Here is a 22701-nt window from a genome sequence, read left to right on the forward strand (position 1 = left end):
CTTCTTTTCTGAATAAAAGCAAGTACTTTTGCCACCAACTCTGTCACTATAAACAAGAGATTTAGCTTTTGAATTCCAAGATTAACCCCTCACCTTCAGTAAGTATATTTAAGCTCATAGCTTCTGCCCTTTCTTAGATGCTTTTGGTAGCTTTTAATAAACAGAATTTAGAGTCTGTATCTATCAGTTCACAAAAATGGAAGTTGAGGCATTTTTCCTATTATTGTTCTCTCTTTTTTTATTTCTAGAGGGGGAAAGACAGACTTATACAGCTATATTCATTACAAAAATGTAATTATTAACTGTCTATGTGTGTTTAACTTATCATTATCTTTAGCAACATGGAGAATCTCAATGCTAAAACTCATAGCACCATCCTGATGGCTTCTCCTTCCAGGGTAACTTACAATGGGGAAAAATTAGAGGTAACCTACATGTTTAACAATAGGTACTAAATAAATTTAAAAATAAGGATGAAGTCCATACATGGTGGCTCAATCCTAGCACTCTAGGAGGCTAAGGCAGGAGGACTGCTTGAGGCCAGGAGTTTGAGACCAGCTTGAGCAAGAATAAGACCCTGTCTCTACAAAAAATAGAAAAAAATAGTCAGGTGTGGTGTCACACACCTGTAATCCAGCTACTTGGGAGGCTGAGGTAGGAGGATCATTTGAGCCTAGGAGTTTGAGCTGTAATGAGCTATTATGATACCACTGCACTTTAGCCCTGGAAACAGAGCAAGACCCTCTCTCATTTTTTTAAAAGAAGGATTAAATAAATTGAAATACCATAGAACCTCTATAAATTGACTACCCAAAGGACTGTAAAAAGCTGGTAAAAATACAAAGATGGTCAACATGAAGAACTAGGCGCAGTCTATAAAAACTAGGTCAACTTAAGGAGGTGGGGGGAGGGGGTGGGTCAACTATGGAGATTCTACTGTATACATATGAAATATATTATTTAGCCATTGAGAACCATTTTCAAGCAAATACATGTGCACGTATGTTTATAGCAGAAAAACAATGACATGTTAAATGATAAAGGAGGACATGAAAGTACAGATATAATTACAGCATTACATGCAATTTTATATATATTTCTATATATATAAATAGAATAAAGAAGTAGTTTTCTCTAGTTTGACTGTTTTTAATTTTTAATTTCTTTATGTTTTTCTGAATTTTCAAAATTTTCTTTGAAATAATACTAATTGATGACACATTACCTCTCCTTCTTTCCAAAAGGAGGTACCAATTTGTTATCATTTTTAAAATATGTAACAAAGATGTTTACTCTTGCTAGAAATATGTATTCTTAACTTTTACGCAGGAGACAATGATTGTTGATTAAGTATAACACAGTAATTAAAACTTCATTCAGGGCGGTGCTTGTGGCTGGCCCCATATATGGAGGATGGCAGATTCAAACCCAGCCCTAGCCAAACTGCAACAAAAAAAAAAATAGCCAAGCATTGTGGTGGGCGCCTGTAGTCCCAGCTATTCGGGAGGCTGAGGTAAGAGAATCGCCTAAGCCCAAGAGCTGGAGGTTGCTGTGAGCTGTGATGCCACCACATTCTACCAAGGGCGACAAAGTGAAACACTGTCTCTAAAAAAATAAAAATAAAAATAAAACACACTTCATTCAGAGGCCAGGCATGATGGCTCATGCCTGTAATCATAACACTCTGAGAGGCCGATGTAGGTGGATCACCTGAGCTCAGGAGTTTGAGACCAGCCTGAGTGACAGTGAGACCTCGTCTCTAAAAACAAGCTGGGTGTTGTGGCGGACATCTGCAGTCCTAGCTATTCGGAAGACTGAGGCAAGACGATTTCTTGAGCCCAAGACTTTGAGGTTCCTGTGAGCTATGATGCCACAGCATTCTACCCAGGGCAACAAAGTGAGACTCTGTCTCAAAAAAAAAAAAAAAAAGGAAGAAAAAAAGAAAAAAACTTTATTCAGGCTGTTTAATTAGGAAGAGATGGATTCTAGTCCTGTGGTTGTCATTTTGTAGCTCTTGTGAGTTACAATTCTCTAACCTTCTATTTCCTCATATGTAAAATGGATAAAATATTACCTACTTGATAGGAGTTGTTATAAAAATAAAACAAGCAATTAGTGCTTACCTAGAATAGAGTGATCAATAAATGATAAGCTATTATCATTATCACTACCAAATAGTAATTATAATTACAAAAATTCCACATGTTATTTTTGCATGTCAAGGTAGTAAACTGATACTTAAATGTTTTCAAAAATATATTTTATATATTTTCTTGTTATGCTTAATATATGAATTAGACATCATTTCTACTGTGTATACGTCTAATACACTGATATCAGAAACCTATTTACAAGGAAAATTTATTATGGTATTTAGAAATTCGATGGCCAAATAATATACTAAAGAAAGCATTTAGGACAGTGAACAGATGAACTTACATATAAAATATTATCAAATATTGACTAATAATTTTTCACCCATGAAATATAAGCTAGAACTGTAAATTATAGCAAGTACCTGAGGTCGGGATACAGATAGCTATTAAGAAGGTATGAGAGGGCAGGTATGGTGGTCCAGCACTTTGGGAGGCCAAGGAGGAAGGATAGATTGAGGCCAGGAGTTGAGACCAGCCTAAGAAACACAATGAGAACCTGTCTCTACAAAAAATAGAAAAATTAGCTGGGCATGTTGATGAGCGCCTATTGTCCCAGCTACTTGAAAGGCTGAGGCATTAGGATTGCTTGAGCCCAAGAGTTTTGAGTTTGGAGTAAGCTGTGATGATGCTTCTGCACATTAGCCTGGGAAGCAGAGCAAGATCTTGTCTTTGAAAAAAATAAAAATAAAAGGCAGCATGAGGACACAGAGGACATATAAAAGATAAAAAGAAAGAAATGCTGAAGTCAAGCAACCCCTGAATCAGTGTAGCCTAATTCTTTGTACCCTCAATGAATCCCAAACGATTAAAAAAAAAAAAGCAAGCACTAAGTTCATAGTTTTACAACAGCGTCCAGTAAAAAAACTGTAGCAGTAATGTGTATGACTTATTCAAGAACAATGTGAATGTGTACATGAGTCTAAGAAAGAACCATATAAAAGAAAAATAAGCAGCCAAAGTATAGAAGAATTTGAGTCTAGGCTAAAGGATTTAAATTATTCCAGAGGTGGTAAAGCCTTGAAGACAGAAGATAGGCTAACTCCACATTTTTTGCAAAAGAAATGCCAATACAAAGTGAACTGAAGCCAAGCTTGGAGGCAGATATCTATTGTCCTATATATTTGGGAGGCTGAGGCAGGAGGATTGCTTGAGCCCAGGAGTTCGAGGTTGCAATGAGCTATAATCACACCACTGCACTACCATTTGAGAGACACAGTGGAAACCCTGTTAAAAAGATGAAAGAAAGAATGAAAAGAGAAGGGAAGAAAAAAGGAAGGAGAGGAAGAAAGGAAAGGAAAGAAAGAGTAAACTAAGAGTATGGTGACAGAGTAAAAGTTCTTTCCTGATAACACTGCCATGCCCTTCAGCCCATTGTCTCTTATTAAGAATATCCTTTTTTCTTTTTCCTTTCCTTTCCTCTATTTGTGGCATATTTATTCTTCAAGATCTAGTTTAAGCATTCACTTTCTTTTTTTTCAGACAGGGTTTGCTGTGTTGACCAGGCCAGAGTGTTGAGGCACAATCATAGCTCACTGCAGCCTTGAACTCTTGGGCACAAGTGATCCTCCTGGCTCAGCCTCCCCAGTAGTTCATGAACTACAGGGTATACCACACCCAGATTAGCGTAAGTATTCACTTTCTATGGGAAGTTTTTCTAAATCATTTTGGCCCTATGACTAGTTGCCCCTCTGTATTCATTCAATCAATAACATTTAATCTCATACACATTAATGGTGTGATTATAAATTATACAACATTTTTTGAAAACAAATTTGGCAACATTTACAAACTTTAAAATGCAAATATTCTTCTAACCTCATCAAAACGTATACACTTACTGTGTACATTTTGGCATATCAATTATGCCTCAATAAAGCTTAAAAATAAAATAAAATTTCCTTTGACTCAATAACCCACATTTTTTTTTTTTTTTTGGAGACAGTCTTACTTTATTGCCCTGGGTAGAGTGCCACAGTGTCTTCATAGCCCACAGCAACCCCAGTCTCTTGGACTCAAGTGATCCTCTTGCCTCAGCCTCCCAAATAGCTGGCATTACAGGTGCTTGCCTCAGTACCTCACTAGGTTTACTATTTTTAGTAGAGACGGTATCTCCCTCTTATTCAGGCTGGTCTCAAACTCATGAATTCAAGCAATCCACTTTTATGAACCTACTTAGTAAAATTGTGACGTGAACATGTAAAGGTATTTGTACAAGGTCATTTACTACATTTCTATAATGGTATAAAAAAAGAAAAATATCAACAGAGGACTATTTGATTCATACAATGGACTATTATGCAACTACAAAAAGAATGAGGTAACAATGTATTGTTTATACTGATATAGAAAAAAATGCCCAGGATATCTTTAAGTAAAAACTAAAAAGTTACAAATTAATATATACTGTATGGTTTCCTTTTCATGAGGAAGTTTAAAAACACACACATTAAAAAATTCAAAAGAATACACATAAAAGAAAAAACAAAAGAACAGTTAAGAGTTACTCTGGGGAGTGAAGGGACAAGTAAAGACAAAAGAAATTACTTTATTTAATTCACATACCCATTACCTATGGATTTCTAAGGTGCCAAGTACTCATGATTTGCACCAGTCAATTGGCATTTACAATAAATATCTTATGAGAGAATATTCTACATCCTCACCTACCCCTCAGAACCATAAACATCTTGGAGGCAGGTTCTTAATTTTCCACAGTGACAGCCATAACACATAAACCAAACATTTACAGATGCACATTTGTAAGTATTTAAAAATGGAATGAACAGGTTCCTATCAAATTCATGATAGTTGTTGCTTCTGATAAGGTTGAAAATAAGGAGAAATGGTAGAAGATGATTTTTTAAAAGGGAGTTCAGCTCCATAACTGGTATTTTATGTCTAAAATGTTTTTGTAAACATTCTTATATGATATTAATCATTTGTAGGCTAAACTGCAATTTTTTTCTTCAGTATATGCACCTGTCACTGCACAGAACTATCAATTTATTATATGCAGTCAGTTTCTTTAATGGCACTGGATTTTTTTGGCCTCTTTAGGAAATAGTGTTTTCTTCTTATTTTTTAATAACTTTTTTAAAAAATTGAGCTTTTTAATCATTTGGAATTTTTTTTTTTGCGCTAAGGTAGGGAATAAACTGAATGTTTTTCCAAATGAATAATCAATAGTTTTAATATAATATTATTAAGTAGTAAATCCTCTCCTCATTGTTCTGAAAATACCACCATTATCATAAATGGACACTTGAATTCACACTGGAAAAGAACTTTGTTTTCCCTCTTCAAAAATATTAGCCAATTTTAAACCATCCGAAATCAATTCCACTGGGAATCTATGTAGGTAAGTATCTCTGTAGACAGATTCTACATGAATCTATCAACAATATGATCCATCTTACAATGATGTAACTCATTTTTTTCTAACCAGTCACAGCAAAACAAAAAAATAAAAAAGAAACTATAATTTTACTTGCATTATTCCCTTAAGTTACTGAGGACAGCATTCTAAAAAAACTTTAGTTTTTGTTTAGTATAACTGAGAAATTACAGAAACTTTTATGAGATCAAAAGCTTCAACTCTTTACAGTGAAAAATGAATAGAATGATAAAATTCCGGGTGGCGCCTGTGGCTCAGTCAGTAAGGTGCCGGCCCCATATGCCGAAGGTGGCGGGTTCAAACCTGGCCCCAGCCAAACTGCAACCAAAAAATAGCGGGGCGTTGTGGCGGGCGCCTGTAGTCCCAGCTACTCGGGAGGCTGAGGCAAGAGAATCGCTTGGGCCCAGGAGTTGGAGGTTGCTGTGAGCTGTGTGAGGCCACGGCATTCTACTGAGGGCCATAAAGTGAGACTCTGTCCCTACGGGGGGGGGGGGGGGGGGGGAAGAATGATAAAATTCCAGAACAAAGGGCGGCGCCTGTGGCTCAAGGAGTAGGGCGCTGGTCCCATATTTCGGAGGTGGCGGGTTCAAACCCAGCCCCGGCCAAAAACCACACACACAAAAAAAATTCCAGAACAAAACCCTAACACTATCATCATTTGATTGGGAGTGAGGAAGGAGATTTGGATTCTAAATCCAAATGTCACTTTCAACAAGTGAACAAACCTTAAGAATTAGGGTAATGGTTCCTTCTATTTCACACATCCTATAATTCTCTTTCTATATTACCATCGCTAAGATAATTAAAGTATTTACACTAATAGCCACCACCAAAAAAAAAATACATGATTTTCTTTAGCGCCCTATTTTGGAGTTTTCCAGATGTTCTTTATACCAGTCTAAATCAATCCAATGTAAACCCATTTTCTCTAGCTATTTTTTTTTTTTTTGAGACAGAGCCTCAAGCTGTCACCTTAGGTAGACTGCCGTGACATCATAACTCACAGCAACCTCCAACTCCTGGGCTCAAGTGATTCTCCTATCTCTGCCTGGGATTACAGGCACCTGCCACAACGTCCGACTATTTTTTGGTTGCAGCCATCATTGTTGTTTGGTGGGCCCAGGCTGGATTCGAACCCACTAGCTCAGGTGTATGTGGCTGGCACCTTAGCTGCTTGAGCCACAGGTGCCGAGCTTCTCTAGCTATATTTTGAGCATATAGAAAATAACTCAGTAACGTTTTTAAGAATTACTTCAACCACTTGCAAGAATAAATTACCCTTAAGCTTCTATAATTTTCAACCATTCCAACATTTTACAAATCTTAATGCTATGATACAATGTCATACACATGTGCATGAGTATCCTTCCCACACACACACTTCAGAACTTCAACTATAACCCTATCTACTACATTTTGTTCTTCTTGATAGGTATTTCTAAGAGTTTAGCCATTTTTTGTTTGTACATAAATTAAAGTTCATTTGCTTTTTTAAAAATCTGATTTTTATTCTTGATTTTTCAAGTACTTAAATTGACTCAATTTTTTATTGTCTATAAACATATAGAAAATGCTCAGCAATTTAAATTGTTAATTATATGAACAAATCTGGCTCCACAGAGGAAGGCTGAAAGGAAACAGAAACAATCATTTACTCAGTGTCTATTTGCAAATGGTTAACACTACTTTTATAAGTTATAGTTTCCATATAACAGAAATAAGACTTTTAAAAATCTCTCCCAAATGACACAACACCAATATGACTGCTCCACAAAAAGAATAAAAGCTTTACTTAAATCTGGCTATGTTGCTCTTGTTCTCTCCTAAGCTGTCAAAAGTTGCTGTTTTAAAGAAATATGTTAAATACATCAGTGATCAGCTCTTCATAAATCCATGTTGATTACTACCTAGGACCAACCCTTACTGATTTTCTCTAAGCCACATTAGCAGCTTCATATTTAAAAAAACAAACAAAACTCAAAAAATCTAGCTGACCTCTTTTAATAAAGACAATATCAATGAATTTTCTAATAGGAAAATGATTGTTTTCTCCAGGCTAAGTTTATAAGCAGCCTGTAAGATGGACAGATGATGAATCAAATGAGTGTGAGATGAGTCAATACAAAATCTAGTAACTAAAGCTTAAAAGCTCACTTTTCTGTTTTTGAAAATAGTTCTTATTTATTCCCAAACACATTAGATCCCACAATCCAAAAGTTCTTAGAATATACTATCTTAGAAAATGAAGGGTGTGTTGTTTTTTTACACTAATAATGACAAAGCTATTTCCCTTACCAATCTCTTTTAACACCTAATAAACTGACAGTCATTAATTTCTTTTTTTTTTTTTTATTGCTGGGGATTAATTGAGGGTACAATAAGCCAGGTTACATTGATTGCAAGACAGTCATTAATTTCTTCAGAGATGAACCCAATTTTACAAAAAAAGAAAATACTCTCCCACATAAAATTATCCAACAGATGTGAGTCTGTCCCACTTGGGTATGCTGTAGAAGAAACACACCTGTTGTACCCAACAGTAATTTTTTTTCTAATTATCCAGTTTCTATATTAAATTTCCATCTTTAATCACTCAGCTAGGTATACTACATATAAGCAAAATACTATTTTTACAGATTTACTACCATAATAAAATTACCTGATACAAAAACAATTCTATGCTATAGTCACACTTATCCTGGAAAGACAGAATCGCTCAAAGTCTCAAATATCAAATTTTGTTTTTAATTCTAAACTGACTTCCTGATTATCAGTTATCCTCATTTTCTTTTTCTTTTCTTTTTTTTTTTTTTTGAGATAGTCTCACTATGTCACCCTCAGTAGAGTGCTATGGCATCACAGCTCACAACAACCTCAAACTCTTGGCCTTAACTGACTCTCTTGCCTCAGCCTCCCAAGTAGGTGGGACCACAGGCGCCCACCACACACCCAGCTATTTTTTGTTGCAGATGTCATTGTTGTTTAGCTGGTCCAGGCCGGGTCTGAACCCGCCAGCCTCGGTCTATGTGGCTGGTGCTGTAACCACTGTGCTATGGGTACCGAGCCAGTTATCCTCATTTTCTATAATGGATAGTTATTATCCTAAAGTGATACTGTGACTACAAATACAGAAATGTCCATAAACTAAAAAGCACTTAAAACACTTTCAGCATTAAAAAACATAACATTCATTTACTCAAATTTAAAATGACCTACACAGGGACAACAGCATCAATCATGAAGTATGAGTTCACATCACAATAAATTAAGTCTTTTTTTTTTTTTTTTTGTAGAGACAAGAGTCTCACTTTATCACCCTCAGTAGAGTGCCATGGCGGCACAGCTCACAGCAACCTCCAGCTCCTGGGCTTAGGCAATTCTCTTGCCTCAGCCTCCCGAGTAGCTGGGACTATAGGTGCTCGCCACGACGCCCAGCTAATTTTTGGTCGCAGTTCAGCCAGGGCCAGGTTTGAACCCACCACCCTCAGTATATGAGGCCAGCGCCCTACCCACTGAGCCAGAGGCACTGCCCCCCCACCCTTTTAAGACAGTCTTACTTTGTCACCCTTGGTAGCATGCCAGTAGAGTGCTGAGGCCTCATAGCTCACAGCAACCTCAGATTCTTGGGCTCAAGTGATTTTCTTGTCTCAGCCTGGGATTACATGCACCCACCACAACACCCAGCTATTTTTAGAGACAGGGGTCTCACTCTTGCTCAGGCTGGTTTTGAACTCCTGGTTTCAAGCAATCCACCCCGTATGCCTCCCAGAGTGCTAGGATTATAGGCATGAGCCACTGCACCTGGCCCAAATCACTATTTTTAATTGATTTTATTTCATTCTGGTAAGAACACTTAAACATGAGATCAACCCTCTTAAACTTTTGAGTATACAATATTGTTGATATATAGTATAATGTATAGCAGATCTAGAATTTACTCATTCATCTTGCTTAACTAAAACTTTTATGCCTGTTAATTAGTAACTCTCATTTACCCCTTCCCTCCAGTCCCTGGCAACCACCACTCCACTCTTTGATTCTATGAATTTGACTATTTTAGATAACTTCATATAAGTGAAATCATGCAGTATTTGTCTTTCTTGCTTATTTCATTTAGCATATCTTCAAGGTAGATCAATGTTGTATATTGCAGAATTTCCTTCTTTTAAGACCGAATAATATTCCATAATATATTTATAGCATATTTTCTTTATCCATTCATTTGTTAATGCACATATGGGCTGTTTCCACATCTTGGCTATTGTGAAAACTGATGCTATGAACAGGGAGTGCTAATCTCTCTTGAAGATCTCAATTTCAATTCTTACAAATAAATACCTAAAAGTGGAATTGCTGACCTTAGAATAGTTCTATTTTTTTGACAACCTCCATACTATTTTCCATAGCTGCTATATCCTGTTACCAACAGTGTACAAGGGTTTCAATTTCTCTGTATCTTCATCAACACTTGTTATCTTTTGTTTTCTTGACAACAGCCATCCTAACAGGAATAAGGAGATATCTCATTGAGGTTTTGATTTGCATTTCCCTGATGATTAGTGATGTGGAGCCTTTTTTTGTGTGTACCTGCTAGCCATTTGTCTTCTCTGGAAAAATATCTACTGAAGTCCTTAGCCCATTTAATTAATTTTTCTTTTTTTCTGAGACAGAGTCTCACTATGTTGCCCAAGTTAAGAGTGCTTTGGCCTCAGCCTAGCTCATAGCAACCTCAAACTCCTGGGTTCAAGTAATCCTCCTGCTTCAGTCTCCCAAGTAGCTAGGACTGCAGGTGCCTGCCATAAGCCCAAATTATTTTTTCTATTGTTAAGTAGAGACAGGGTCTTACCCTTTATTCAGGCTGATCTCAAACTCCAGAACTCAGGTAATCCTTCTGCCTCAGCCTCCCAGAGTACTAGGATTACAGGCATGAGCCACTATGCTGGCCCCCTTAGCCCATTTCAAAAGATTACGTTTTTTTGGCTATTGAGCTGTGGAAGTTCCTTATATAATTTGGAGATTAACTCCCTATCAGATATATGGTTTGCAAATATAGTCTCCTATTTCACAGGCTGCCTTTTCTCTCTTTTAATGGTTTTCTTTGCTGTGCAGAAGCTTTTTAGTTTAATGTAGTCCCACTTGCCTATTTTTACTTTTGTTGCCTACGCTTTAGGTGTCACAAAATTGTTGCCAAGACCCATGTCATAAAACTTCCCTCATTCCAGATTCCATATATAGTATTTGAAAAACAAAGAAATGTAAAGTAACACCAAATCTATCTTACCGAGTGTTTCACTGTATTTATGTGTTACTAACATACATCTATGATATAGGTATGTATTATTTTCCTGGCCGTCTAAAATCAGGGATTTAACTTTACAAATGCTGGTCAAGCTCCCTGTATCCAGACCTCCCAGCTTAGTTTTTCAATTCTATTCAGCTAAGAGGTTTTCAAATGATGCAGAAATAAGTGAGTAGAGGCTCCCCGAGAGATACCGCAACAGAGATACCACGAATTAGAAAAATCCATAAAGCTACCTTGGGAATTACAACCACTACTTGGTATGGGATTACGGAAGCTTATGAGGAAACTTAAAGTGCTGTTTTGTATCTCTGAAACTGAAGTGCTTGGCTAGCAATACATAATTTAATTTAAACCTGTCATTCGTACCTTCAATTTCTCGACACAAGGGCAAAACAACGAATATAATAAAGAACGAGGCTCAGTGCCTGTAGCACAGTGGTTACAGCGCCGGCCAAATACATCAAGGCTAGCGGGTTCAAACCCAGCCTGGGCCAGCTAAACAACGACAACTGCAATAAAAAAATAGCTGGACACTGTGGCAGGTGCCTGCAGTCCCAGCTACTTGGGAGGCTGAGGCAAAAGAATCGCTTAAGCCCAAGAGTTTGAGATTGCTGTGAGCTGTGATGCCACAGCACTCTACCAAGGGTGACATAGACTGTCTCAAAAAAACAAATAAACAAACAAAAAAAGAAACAATGATAACATAAAGACAATTTATATGACCCAAACCTGCAGAATTTTCTTTGGTAGGCACATGTTTATCTTTCAATTACTGATATTAAAATGCTCTAACTTAGAGCAGTGCCTGTGGCTCAAAGGTGTAGGGCATTGGCCCCATATACTGGAGGTGGCTGGTTCAAACCCTGCCCCAGCCAAAAAAAAAAACCTCCTAATTTACAAATGAGATTAAGAAGTCACTCTGGAAAAAAGAGATGGGAGAAAATAAAAGGCACTCTGAAGCAGCTCAGGCTCCTTATCCCCAATGTAGCAGGAAGAGTAGGAGGAGAACGAAGAAGAAAATGGAAGAGGACAGTCTCCTTCACACTGCTTTTGGCAGACAGAAAAGATCAACTGTTAGCACCAACACTGGACTGTTCCTCCTTTATATCCGAGGCTACCGTATTATCAATTTTAAGCAAGTAGTTTCTTAAGAACAGAACCCCCTTCTGTCATTCTCAAGGGATACTTACATCATAGGGAGTACACATTTATATGCCATTAGCACTTTAATACAAGCTTTCACCTGAAGAATTCATCAAGGATGGTGCTGGCAAAGGCACTTTTTCAAACCTTCCTTCTATACATCAGAATGGACAGGTCAGTCAAGGACTAGAAAAACATCTGAGAGCAAAAGGTGCCCCAATTTTTCTGTGATATAATTTTAAAATAATCTGACTGCAAGACGCTAACTGTAAGATAATACAGGATAATCAAGGATATGCACAAAACCAGAAACAAAATGAACTGCCCAAGTAATAGTAAAATATTTACACAGGAGTTAAATGGACAGTTAAAAGGAAGAAATAGGTTCCAAAGTTAAGTGGAGAAACAAAAATACTTAAGACCCCTTCAGCAGCCAAAGGAAGCAACAGTTTCTGGAAGGAAGGCTAAGAATCACCTATTAAAGTTCACAGTATTTGGCCCCGGCCAAACTGCAACCAAAAAATAGCCGGGCATTGTGGCGGGCGCCTGTAGTCCCAGCTACTCGGGAGGCTGAGGCAAGAGAATCACTTAAGCCCAGGAGTTGGAGGTTGCTGTGAGCTGTGTGAGGCCATAGCACTCTACCGAGGGCCATAAAGTGAGACTCTGTCTCTACAAAAAAAAAAAAAAAAAAAAAAAAAAGTTCACAGTATTTGTTTTAACTCAATTATAGAAAAGATTTCCTCCCCTCTCCCAAACTAACCCAACCAGCAATCTTTGTGGAAAATCAAAGTAATATTAAATTGATGTTCTATTTTAAAAAAGGTCTGGCTGGGCACGGTGGCCCACACTTATAATTCTAGGCCTGTAGGAGGCCAAGGCAAGAGGACTGTTTTAGGTCAGGAGTTTGAGACAGCCTTTGAGACCCTGTCTCTACTAAAAATAGACAAAATTAGCCAGGCATGCACTGTAATCCTAGCACACTGGGAGGCCAAGGCAATTGGATAGCTTGAGAGTTCACAAGTTTGAGACCAGCCTGAGCAAAAGCAAAACCCCTGGCTCTACTAAAAATAGAAAAACTGAGGCAAGAGGATTGCTTGAGCCCAAGAGTTGGAGGTTGCTGTGAGCTATGATGCCACAGCACTCTACTCAGGCTGACAGCTTGAAACTCTGTCTAAACAACAGTAACACACACACACAAAATTAGTCAGGCCTGGTGGCATCTGCCTGTAGTCCCAGTTACTTGGTATGCTGAAGCAGAAGGATTGCTTGAGCCCAGGCTGAGGTTGCAGCGAGTTATGACCACCTCACTGCACTCTAGCAGGGGCAGTGAAGCAACACTCTGTCTCAAAAATTAAAAAAGCTTAGATTTTTGAAGCTATGTATTTATAAAATATTAAAATAAATTACTGATATTTTATTTTTCCAAAGTTAAAAAAAATCAAATCTGTGTATGAAAAATATTAGCACAGAAACAATGTTTACAATAACCCAGCATATTTTAACATCAAATGTGGCATATGTCATAAAGCTGTTTTAGCTTCCATTTCTTGTAAAGCAAATGGAAGTTTTGCCTTTGAGAAAAAGCAAGCAATGTTTAGGTTGAGGCACAAAGCTCAGAGAGAATGTGTTACATGTTTACTTAAAGATACATATAAGAATGTTCATAAGCAACACTATTCTTGACCACTAAAAACAAAAACAATTCTATGTCCATCAATCATAGAATGGATAAATTGTAATATATTCATAAAATGGAATGTGAAACAGCAACAAGAATAAACAAACTTTTTATTTCTTTATCTAGATATTAATGGTTACACAGCTGTGTTCACTTTGTGAAAAATCATCAAGCTGTAATAATACTATTTGTACACTTATATACTTCAATCAAAAGCTTAATTTAAAAGATTAAAAAAATATTTTCACAATTTAAATAACTATATAATTATACAGGCAGTCCCTGAATTATAAACATCTGACTTGACGAGCTCACACTTACGAACAGAAGATACTACAGAAAGTCCCTGAGTTACAAACATCTAACATACAACTTGCACTTATAACCATAGGCTGTTGGGTTTATAGATAAAGTACCTGTTCCAATCTACATACAAATTCAACTTAAGAAGAAAACTACATATCTTGTTGGTAAACTGAGAACAACCCGTAAAGGTGTGTGTATATATAGCCTATATACTATGTATACATACATAAAATAGCTATATACAGAGACTGCTTTAAATTCAAATAACCATTGCTAATTTAAATGACCCATACATACTGCCACTCCTACCTGCTCCAACTCCTCGTCATCTCAATTTTCAACCCAAAATTAGTCTTTTGAAAAAAAGTGAACTTTGTGCCAGGTGCCTGTAGTCCCAGCTACTTGGGAGGCTGAAGAGAATCACGTAAGCCCAAGAGTTGGAGGTTGCTGTGAGCTGTGATGCTACAGCACTCTACTGAGGGCGACATAGTGAGACTCTGTCTCAAAAAAAAAAGTAGATAAGGAAAAGCAGTACATGTGTAATGTGATCCTTGCATGAATTCTCTATTCTCCCCCCTTCCTTGATGTACTTAATTCTCTCTGAAGAAGCACTCCAACACAAAAAGTTTTTCTCCAAATTGTTCTATTTCTCCTATCTCTTTTACTAGGCCAAAATTTGACAATCATCATCAGTCTCTTAAAAATGCAGTATGTTTCAGAGATTATGAGAATACCAAGCATTCATATACAACTGTGAATTAGTTTAGTGGCTACTTTTTTTTTTTTTTTTATTGTTGGGGATTCATTGAGGGTACAATAAGCCAGTTACACTGATTGCAATTGTTAGGTAAAGTCCCTCTTGCAATCATGTAGTTTAGTGGCTACTTTTAATGCACAGTTGACCTTATGTGAAAAGAAAAGGTATGTCACAATGTCTTATACTACAAGATCGCTCTGCTAATAAACATTTTGTATTTCAAAATATAGTACTTTACCCCAACTCCTATTTCTTTCAAACAAGTCTTTTTTGACCTTTCTTCTCTGCTGTGATACCAAAGTCTGGAAAGACTCCTAGTTTTCATTTGTTAAATTCTGTATTTTTCACCCTTTTTTCAAAAAGTTATAATCAATTGTGTGGGAAGAAACAAATTACTAGTGACACAACAGCATATACCATCCTTTCCATTTCAAAATGTAACAAGTGAATAAAGAAGAGCTGTATGCTTTTCTTCTTCCCTACCCCTTTCCTTTTAGATGTTATGTTCTCAAAAAGCCACATGTTCTTCTATATACTGCTATACATACCTTATGGATGCAAGATTCAAAATCAATGCTTAGATGTAAAAAAAAAAAAAAAAAAAAGTTTTTGTCTCTAAACCATGAATGCTAGCAAGCAAGCACCTAAACCCAAGTACAGGTGGCATATCAGCAAAAGGCCAAACTGATTCAAATCACATGGGGGTATATCATGGTACCAGTGCCAAAGGTTGAAACCACATATAAGCCAGTTAATACCACACTAAAGAAAAACTTTCAACAAAGATTCTCCCAGAACCCAACTCAGCCATCTGGAAAATGAGTCTTGTTGTTCACTAGGGAAAAAGAGTGAACTAGAGATCACTTATCAGAAAAATAATTTAAAGCCCAGGTTCCTACTTCATTTCTATACTTTAAAATAATTTCTAAGCTTGACAACATAGAGAAGTATGGTCTCATCACAAAAAAAAGATGATTGACACTTCTTCTCTCACAATGTGAAAGTATTCCTGATTGTTTTTTAAACTGATGTTACCATATAGGAGAAAAGCTTTTAATAATTTTTCGCTCTTTGATCATAGTCCCACAATCTGCCATTTGTTAACACAGCAGAATCTTTGACAACTGGATTTTAGCAACTGGGAGAGTAATTTATACCTGCTTTAACATGCTGTCTTATTTTGAGTGTTTAAAAAAATGTTTAAATGACATTAATGCATTCATTTTCAAAGTAAATTAAGTACTTTTGATACTTGCCTTCAACCAAAATAAATTATGTAAAGGAAATTAGTTGGTTTCATTTCTCTATTTTCTAAAAATTAAGTTTAAGCACATTTCTTATGTTAACAAACATATAAAACCTCCAAGCTACACATACACTAAACATATCAAACTATAGTGAGGATCCTTCCCTTATTTAGTCCACAAACCAGTCAAAATTACTACTGAAGTCTAATATTAATTTAACTCACATTTTTTCCCTCCTGAAATAGTCTAGTCTATAACCATGAGCTAAAATGAGTTAACACCTTTTATTCATAACTTATGAATAATCCAGGGGAAATCTACCCTTCTTTGTGCAGTGAGTGCTTAGTGGTCTCATCAACACCCAGAAAACATAGCTGGTCAATCAGTACGGTCTCTTCTTGAGACAAATCTACATGAGAGGTAAAATCATGACCAGAGGTTATTTGGAAGATGTGAACCCAGATGATTCAACAATCAACAGCATCAGACTAATAAGACAGATGGAATAGGACAGGGAACAGACATGCTACAAAGGGCTCAATTATTCTCTCCCCTGAAAATGATAAAGACATTCTGCCAAATTTATTTTGGTATCTCCCTTGTTTATGGAAAGACTAGGTTATATAAATTAATTTTGAAATTCTTTTCTGCTACTTACTATGCATCTTCATTGCTATGTAACTGTGAGCCTCAGTTTCCTCATTTGTTAAAAAAAAAGCATAATAAAATCTATTGCACAGAAATGCTTAAAAGGGGGCGGCGCCTGTGGCTCAAGGAGTAGGGCGCCGGTCCCATATGCTGGAGGTGGTGGGTTCAAACCCAGCCCCGGCCAAAAACCACAAAAAAAAAAAAGAAATGCTTAAAAGGTTAAATATTATGCAAGAAAAAGTATCTTGCACAGACTAACACATAGCAGAAACATAGTTAATATTTATTATTCTTCTGTTTTCTTATTCTTTCTCTGAAGAACATTTCAATTCGTTAGATGCAAGGTTGCTTATTTACAATTGTAAACAGTCTTTCTGAGGTTACACAAAGTCATCTAACGTGCATTGTGGGGTATACCAGAAACTCTAACAACTCAAGGATATTTTACCTCTTGGGTTTAACTTTATGTATAGCTGATTCAATCTCTTGTTATTTTTTATATTTAAAGGAGTTGCAATATGCTAGCTGCTTTACTAGCTCTTATCCTTACAACCATTCTATAAAAGCAGGTGTAAAGAAGTAAGACTCAAGAGAAGTAATGCTGCTTAACTCAGGTGTGTAGCCAGGATGAGAACTCAGGTCAAGCTGGCTTTAATTCAGAACTCTTTACATCATACTACCCAACTATATTTTGTGTCTTCATAATTTCATTTTCAAAGAATAAAAACTACAATTTGGGGGATTCTGTGCCAACAATCTCAAATACCAACCAGAGCTCCCTGAAACCAAGAATGTAATTCAAAAGACCAATTTATCAATTAGTGAATTGGAAGGTCTAAACAGAATAACACTTTAGAGATGTGGAGGGCAAGACAGACACAAAATCAGAACAATTTATTAGTTAGGGATAAACAGAGGGACAATAAGAGATCTCGGTTATTTTCAAATTTAAAAAAAAAAAGAAGAAAAGAACAGGAAATACTCACTAGCTTTGAATTCTGCCAAATCTAAGTCCAGGGGTCCTCACTAATAGGTCAGGAACTACTGGTAGTTCTTGCCTTACCTGGTGGGGTCTCCAAGCTGGTTGGTCTTTCCTTGAATTTGCCAGAATTTCCAGTAAAGAAAGAGAACAGCAGTATAGGGACAGCCCTTTGGTTTCATGACAGAACATTAACACCAACACACTCTCTATTTCTATCCCTCAAATAATTTCCAAGCTTTGAGAAAACGGGCTCTCTTCTCACACAAAACACACAAAAAAGTTGGCTGGCACTTCCCCCATGGGATATATTTTGAAGGTTTAGCCACCAGATGAGAGAGCAGTACCCCACAGTATTTACTTCATAAAATAGGAAAAATCATGTTCTTTTTCCAGAACTCCTCTATCTATGAAGGTTGCAGAAGTTCCTTATGGTATGAATAGCAGAAAGAACCTGACACTAAAATGTCATGAACTAGAATATGTAACTAGCATACATGACTAGAATGCCAAGGAGTGTCCTGGCTAGTGCATATTATAAATATGTAGCTCCATTACAAATATTTTATGTAATATTATATTACTGAATTATTTCAACAAGTTCAATTTTTTTAAAAAGTGTAATTCCATGTTTATAGGTGAGATTTTTATCCCACAAATATTAGACTAAGTTTTTAAGCTATAAGATTAATTCAAACTAGTAGTAGCAAACTTTATTAAGATATTGCATGCATTAAATTTCTTTAACTATGAATATCACATAGTTAAATTTTCAGCACTTCAAAATAGTCCTGTGATTTTTCCAGTAACTAGGGGGGAAAATTACATCACATCAATTTTTCAGTAACTCCCATGTCAAGATTATTTTCAGAACTCAAATTTCATTTTTTATTAAAACATAATAAATGAGAAAGTAATAATAGTGATTGATTCCAGGTAGGAGAATTTATTAGCTAGAGGCAAGTGTAGGAAAGAGAGTTCTTAGTTTTTAAATTATGTGCATATATTACCTATTCTAGTAATTAATTTTAACAACTAAAAACTACTCATCAGAATACACAGTACGTCTATAGATTTGTAGGCTTTCTCCATATATCTAGAAAAAGATTGTAAAATACATTAGTAAAGAAGATAAATTCAGAACAGATTGCAAAAGCTAAATCCTTTCAGAATTTTAAAACAAATATCAAAACTCCAATCCCACATTCCTTTCAGTTGCATTAAATTATAGCATATATTATCAAATTGTCACTCTGTGGAACACAAATTATTTTCTACTAGCTTAAAGTAGTATGTGAAATTCCAAACTCAGGAATTTAAGAGACTAAAAAGGCTAATGAATAGTATTTAGTCTTAAGACAGCTGATCATTTCAAACAAGAATGAACACAACATTCCATGAAATACCTAGGCTAGTATTTCCTAATGTCCATGGAAGACTTTGAAGAATACTCTTCAAGATTTCACTCTGTAAGGTTCAATTTATTTCTTCTTGAAACATGGGCCATGACATATAAGAGAAAACATATATACACACACCCCATACACCTATTGTGCATGTATAGATTTAAAAGCAGTGTCAAGGAAGTTTTTAATGCCAACTAATCTAGGCAAAGAAACAGCTAAAAACTAGTCTGACAGAATTTTTGCCTGAAAAAATATTACCTTGTAACTATGTTATTATCACGGAAGGGCCTAAGGTGTATCTTTATATGAAATAAGTGATTTTATAGACAGATTGAACTAACTGAAGCTGTCTTCAAACACTGGGTCTCACTCTGATCCCCTACCTGGGAAGTTGTCTGATCCACTATTATGTAATTCTATCCAAGACAATAATGCAAAAATTACATACCCATTAAAGGTTAAAAAAAAAATACACACAAATATTTGTTAGCTTTAGTTCCTTGATTACCTTATCCAAATGATTAAACTCAGCATATTCTTAACAAATAACAAAACCACTCATTTCCAAAGTAGAAGCAGTGACACTCTGCATGCACCACAAAACTTGTAAAATAAAAAGCATTTTTCTCCGTTTAACTAATTTCTGATCATCATGTGAGTGGTACGCTTAAAAAATGTCATTAAAATGCCAATTATTCAAAGAATGATATATTCTTACATAAGAATGGCAAAATCTTTGTTATTTTAGTTTTCTAATTCATCTCAACTATTATTCATTTTAAGGCCATTTTATTTGTTCTCTGAAAGACTTACTATTTTCTCTGTAGGCTAATCAGCAAGTTCTTTTCCCCTTTGAGCCAACGCAGAACCTCCAGAACAGTTTCTACAAGCTGCAGCAAAGTCACAATTCTACAGTGAATTTCATTTACCATTTGGTTAGGTACATACTGAAATTCTGATTCATGAATATGTCAGTTTAGGACATCAATGAAAAAAAAAATGACACGCTAACACGTGACTGCTAAGAATCAAGTCACTTTACTTCAAATGGAAATGGAAATAAACTACGGTAGCTAATAATTTTGAAAATTACTTCAACGAAGTTTGAAATTACACACAAATCATGAAATCAAGATTCAGAATAAACATTTTAAAATACACAGTAGGAGTAAATTAAGTTTGGCTGACGGGGTTGATTGAATGATAATGTTATTAACAAATCACTACATCTTGAAAAAGCATATAGTATTAGTAGAAATCTTTAACATTAAATGCTAAGATTTCAACCAAGTGTCATTGTTTTCTCAAAAAATTATGTCACCTCTGTTATATACAGTGCCAATTCTGGAAGAAGACTTGGAATATTATTCGAATAGAGCACCAGAAAAACTGATGTGCGTATGTGAAATAAAATAATGAGACTACAATTTTTTAAAATTTACCATGAAATTGAGAAATGTATCATAGAAACATTAAAACACTACCAATCATGTTGCACAAAACCTCTAACTAGCTTGAAACATCATTCTTTCAAGCAACATAGCAAACTGCCTTCTCAATTACTTATCTATTAACAGTGACTAGAGAAAACACTTTAAACTATTTTTCAAATTAACATCTCCCTCCTTCATTTGTTAAACATTTTGATCAAGCACAACAATGAAACAGTTTAAGGAAAGAATGTATAATTTTAAAAAGGCATTTAATCTCAATCCGTAATCGAAGGAGGTTTGACAACCAAGGCATGTAAAATTAACCTTAATCCGCCAACTAAAACATGCAAAATGTCTCCTAACAATTCTCCTCCTCCTTAAAACAACCACCATACACATAAATACCGTACTGACCTCCACCCCTACTGCGAGCAGCTAATTAATAAAGAGAATAGTTATGTTTGGAGACCAAGGTGCAACACCCCCACCTCATAAACCTCCCAAAATACCCACATCATCCAAGGAGAACTGAACATTATTTTTGCTAAAGCAGGAATTCAACCCCGGGGAGTCTCAGCCTTCAGACAATGGTGGTTACCAGAGAGTGTGCACAGTTGGGTCCAGATGACACATTTCACTAGGCCTTGGACACAACACACTCACGCGCGCACCACAAATACACATGTACAATCCCAAGGGGCCAGTTCAAAGGAAGGGGCGTTTCAAACCCCACTAGGAGATGGAGGGGAGCATCGCGGCAGGAGGGGGACCCTAGGGGAGGACAGAAGAAGGGGTGTCGATAGAGCGGAAGGGTAACTGCACTGCACACGAGGGAGGGGGCTGGAAATGGCCGATGGGTTCTATATTTATTTATTTATAGGTCCTGATTTAACGGGTCCTTCCCAAGGGTTCTGTAACTAAAGGCAAACTGCGCAGCAAATATTATGGGGTTGGGAGAGGAGTCGCGGCTCCCCCTACCCCGTGACCAGAGAGGGGGGCGGAGGAAACAAGTTCCCCGGCTAACACCACAGACCACTCCGATTCCCCCTCTTCCTCTCCCCCTCCTCCACAGGAAGGGGGAGGCTAACACAGAAAAAAAGGGGGAAAACAAGTTCCCCAGCCAACCCCACCACCCGATCACTCCCAGTCGTTCCCCCCACCTACCATTAGAAAGAGGCAGACTAAACGTGGAAGGCGGCAGAAAAGGGGGAAATCCCACCCTTCGCCTTCCCCCCAGCCACCAACAGACTCCCGCGGGGTCGGTGAGCGAGCCGAGAAGCCGAAAGGATGGGTGGGGGTGGAGGCTGCAGAGCCCCCGACACCAAACAAAGCGCGGCCTGAGCGACAGCCCGGGTGGCTGGGGAAGCCGCGGCTTTTCCTGCCGGCCTGTGCCGGCCCAGGCTGACACTGCGGCACCGGGGACCCGCCTCCGCTCAGCCTCCGTCCGCCACCCTCGGGGCGCACACGCCACCCTCGCTCGCCCGCCCGCCCCAGCCTCCCTCTCCGCGGTGCCCGGACAGACCGGCGCCCGAGCCGGCGGGCGGCGGGGAGGGAGCGCGGCCTTACCCCGCTCGCCGACGTTGTTCCGCTCCTGAGGCAGCGGCGGAGGCGGCGGTGGTGGCGGCGGAGGCTGCTGCTGCTGCGGCGGTGGCGGAGGCTGCTGCTGCGGCTGCTGCTGCTGGGGCGGCTGCGGCGGCGGCTGCTGCGGGGGCTGCTGCTGCTGTTGCTGCACCGGGCGCGGCCGCGACACTCGCCTGGGTCTCCGGTTGGCGGCTCGGACGGAGTTCATTTGCCGGGCTGAGGTGGCGGCGTTGGCGGAGGGACACACACACTCACACACACGCAAAGCGAGCTCCGGGGCAGGAGAAGGGGGTGGGGAGAGTGGGGAGCGGGGGAGGAAGGAGAGGGGGCAAGGGGAAGGGGAGACGGTAAGGGCGGAGGGGGCGAGCGGGACCCCGAGTCCGGAGAAAGGCCCGGGGAGACAGAAGGAGACCGAGCGAGGCCGGCCGGGCGGGCCTGACGCTCGGGGAAGGCCGAGGGCGCCGGGCGGGGCGGCCGCGAGGGACGGAGACAGAAAGACGGGCAGAGCGAGAGAAAGAAAGAAAGGGCGTCCGCCGCTTGGGGATCCCGAGGCGAAGCGCGGCGGCGGCTAAGGAGACAGATCCCGGTCCCGCCGACTCCCGAGCAGCGTCTCCGGCGGCGGGGGCAGTGGGCGGGCGGGTGAGGAAGGGAAAAGGAGGAGAAGAGAGGGA

The 22701-nt window shown here is 38.3% G+C and overlaps 1 protein-coding gene across 1 annotated transcript in view; it reads right to left on the bottom strand.

Annotated features, from left to right (window-relative positions):
* Positions 1-22250, bottom strand: part of FBXO11 (F-box protein 11) — a 111419-nt gene extending 89169 nt beyond the window's left edge. Inside the window, exon 1 of the mRNA XM_053590145.1 lies at positions 22016-22250. Within this exon, the coding sequence (XP_053446120.1) occupies positions 22016-22238 (223 nt within the window). The 5' untranslated portion in view covers positions 22239-22250. The remainder of the gene's footprint in view (positions 1-22015) is intronic.
* Positions 22251-22701: the final 451 nt, after the last annotated feature.

Source organism: Nycticebus coucang, chromosome 4, assembly GCF_027406575.1.
Source record: "Nycticebus coucang isolate mNycCou1 chromosome 4, mNycCou1.pri, whole genome shotgun sequence".
Classification (NCBI taxonomy): domain Eukaryota; kingdom Metazoa; phylum Chordata; class Mammalia; order Primates; family Lorisidae; genus Nycticebus; species Nycticebus coucang.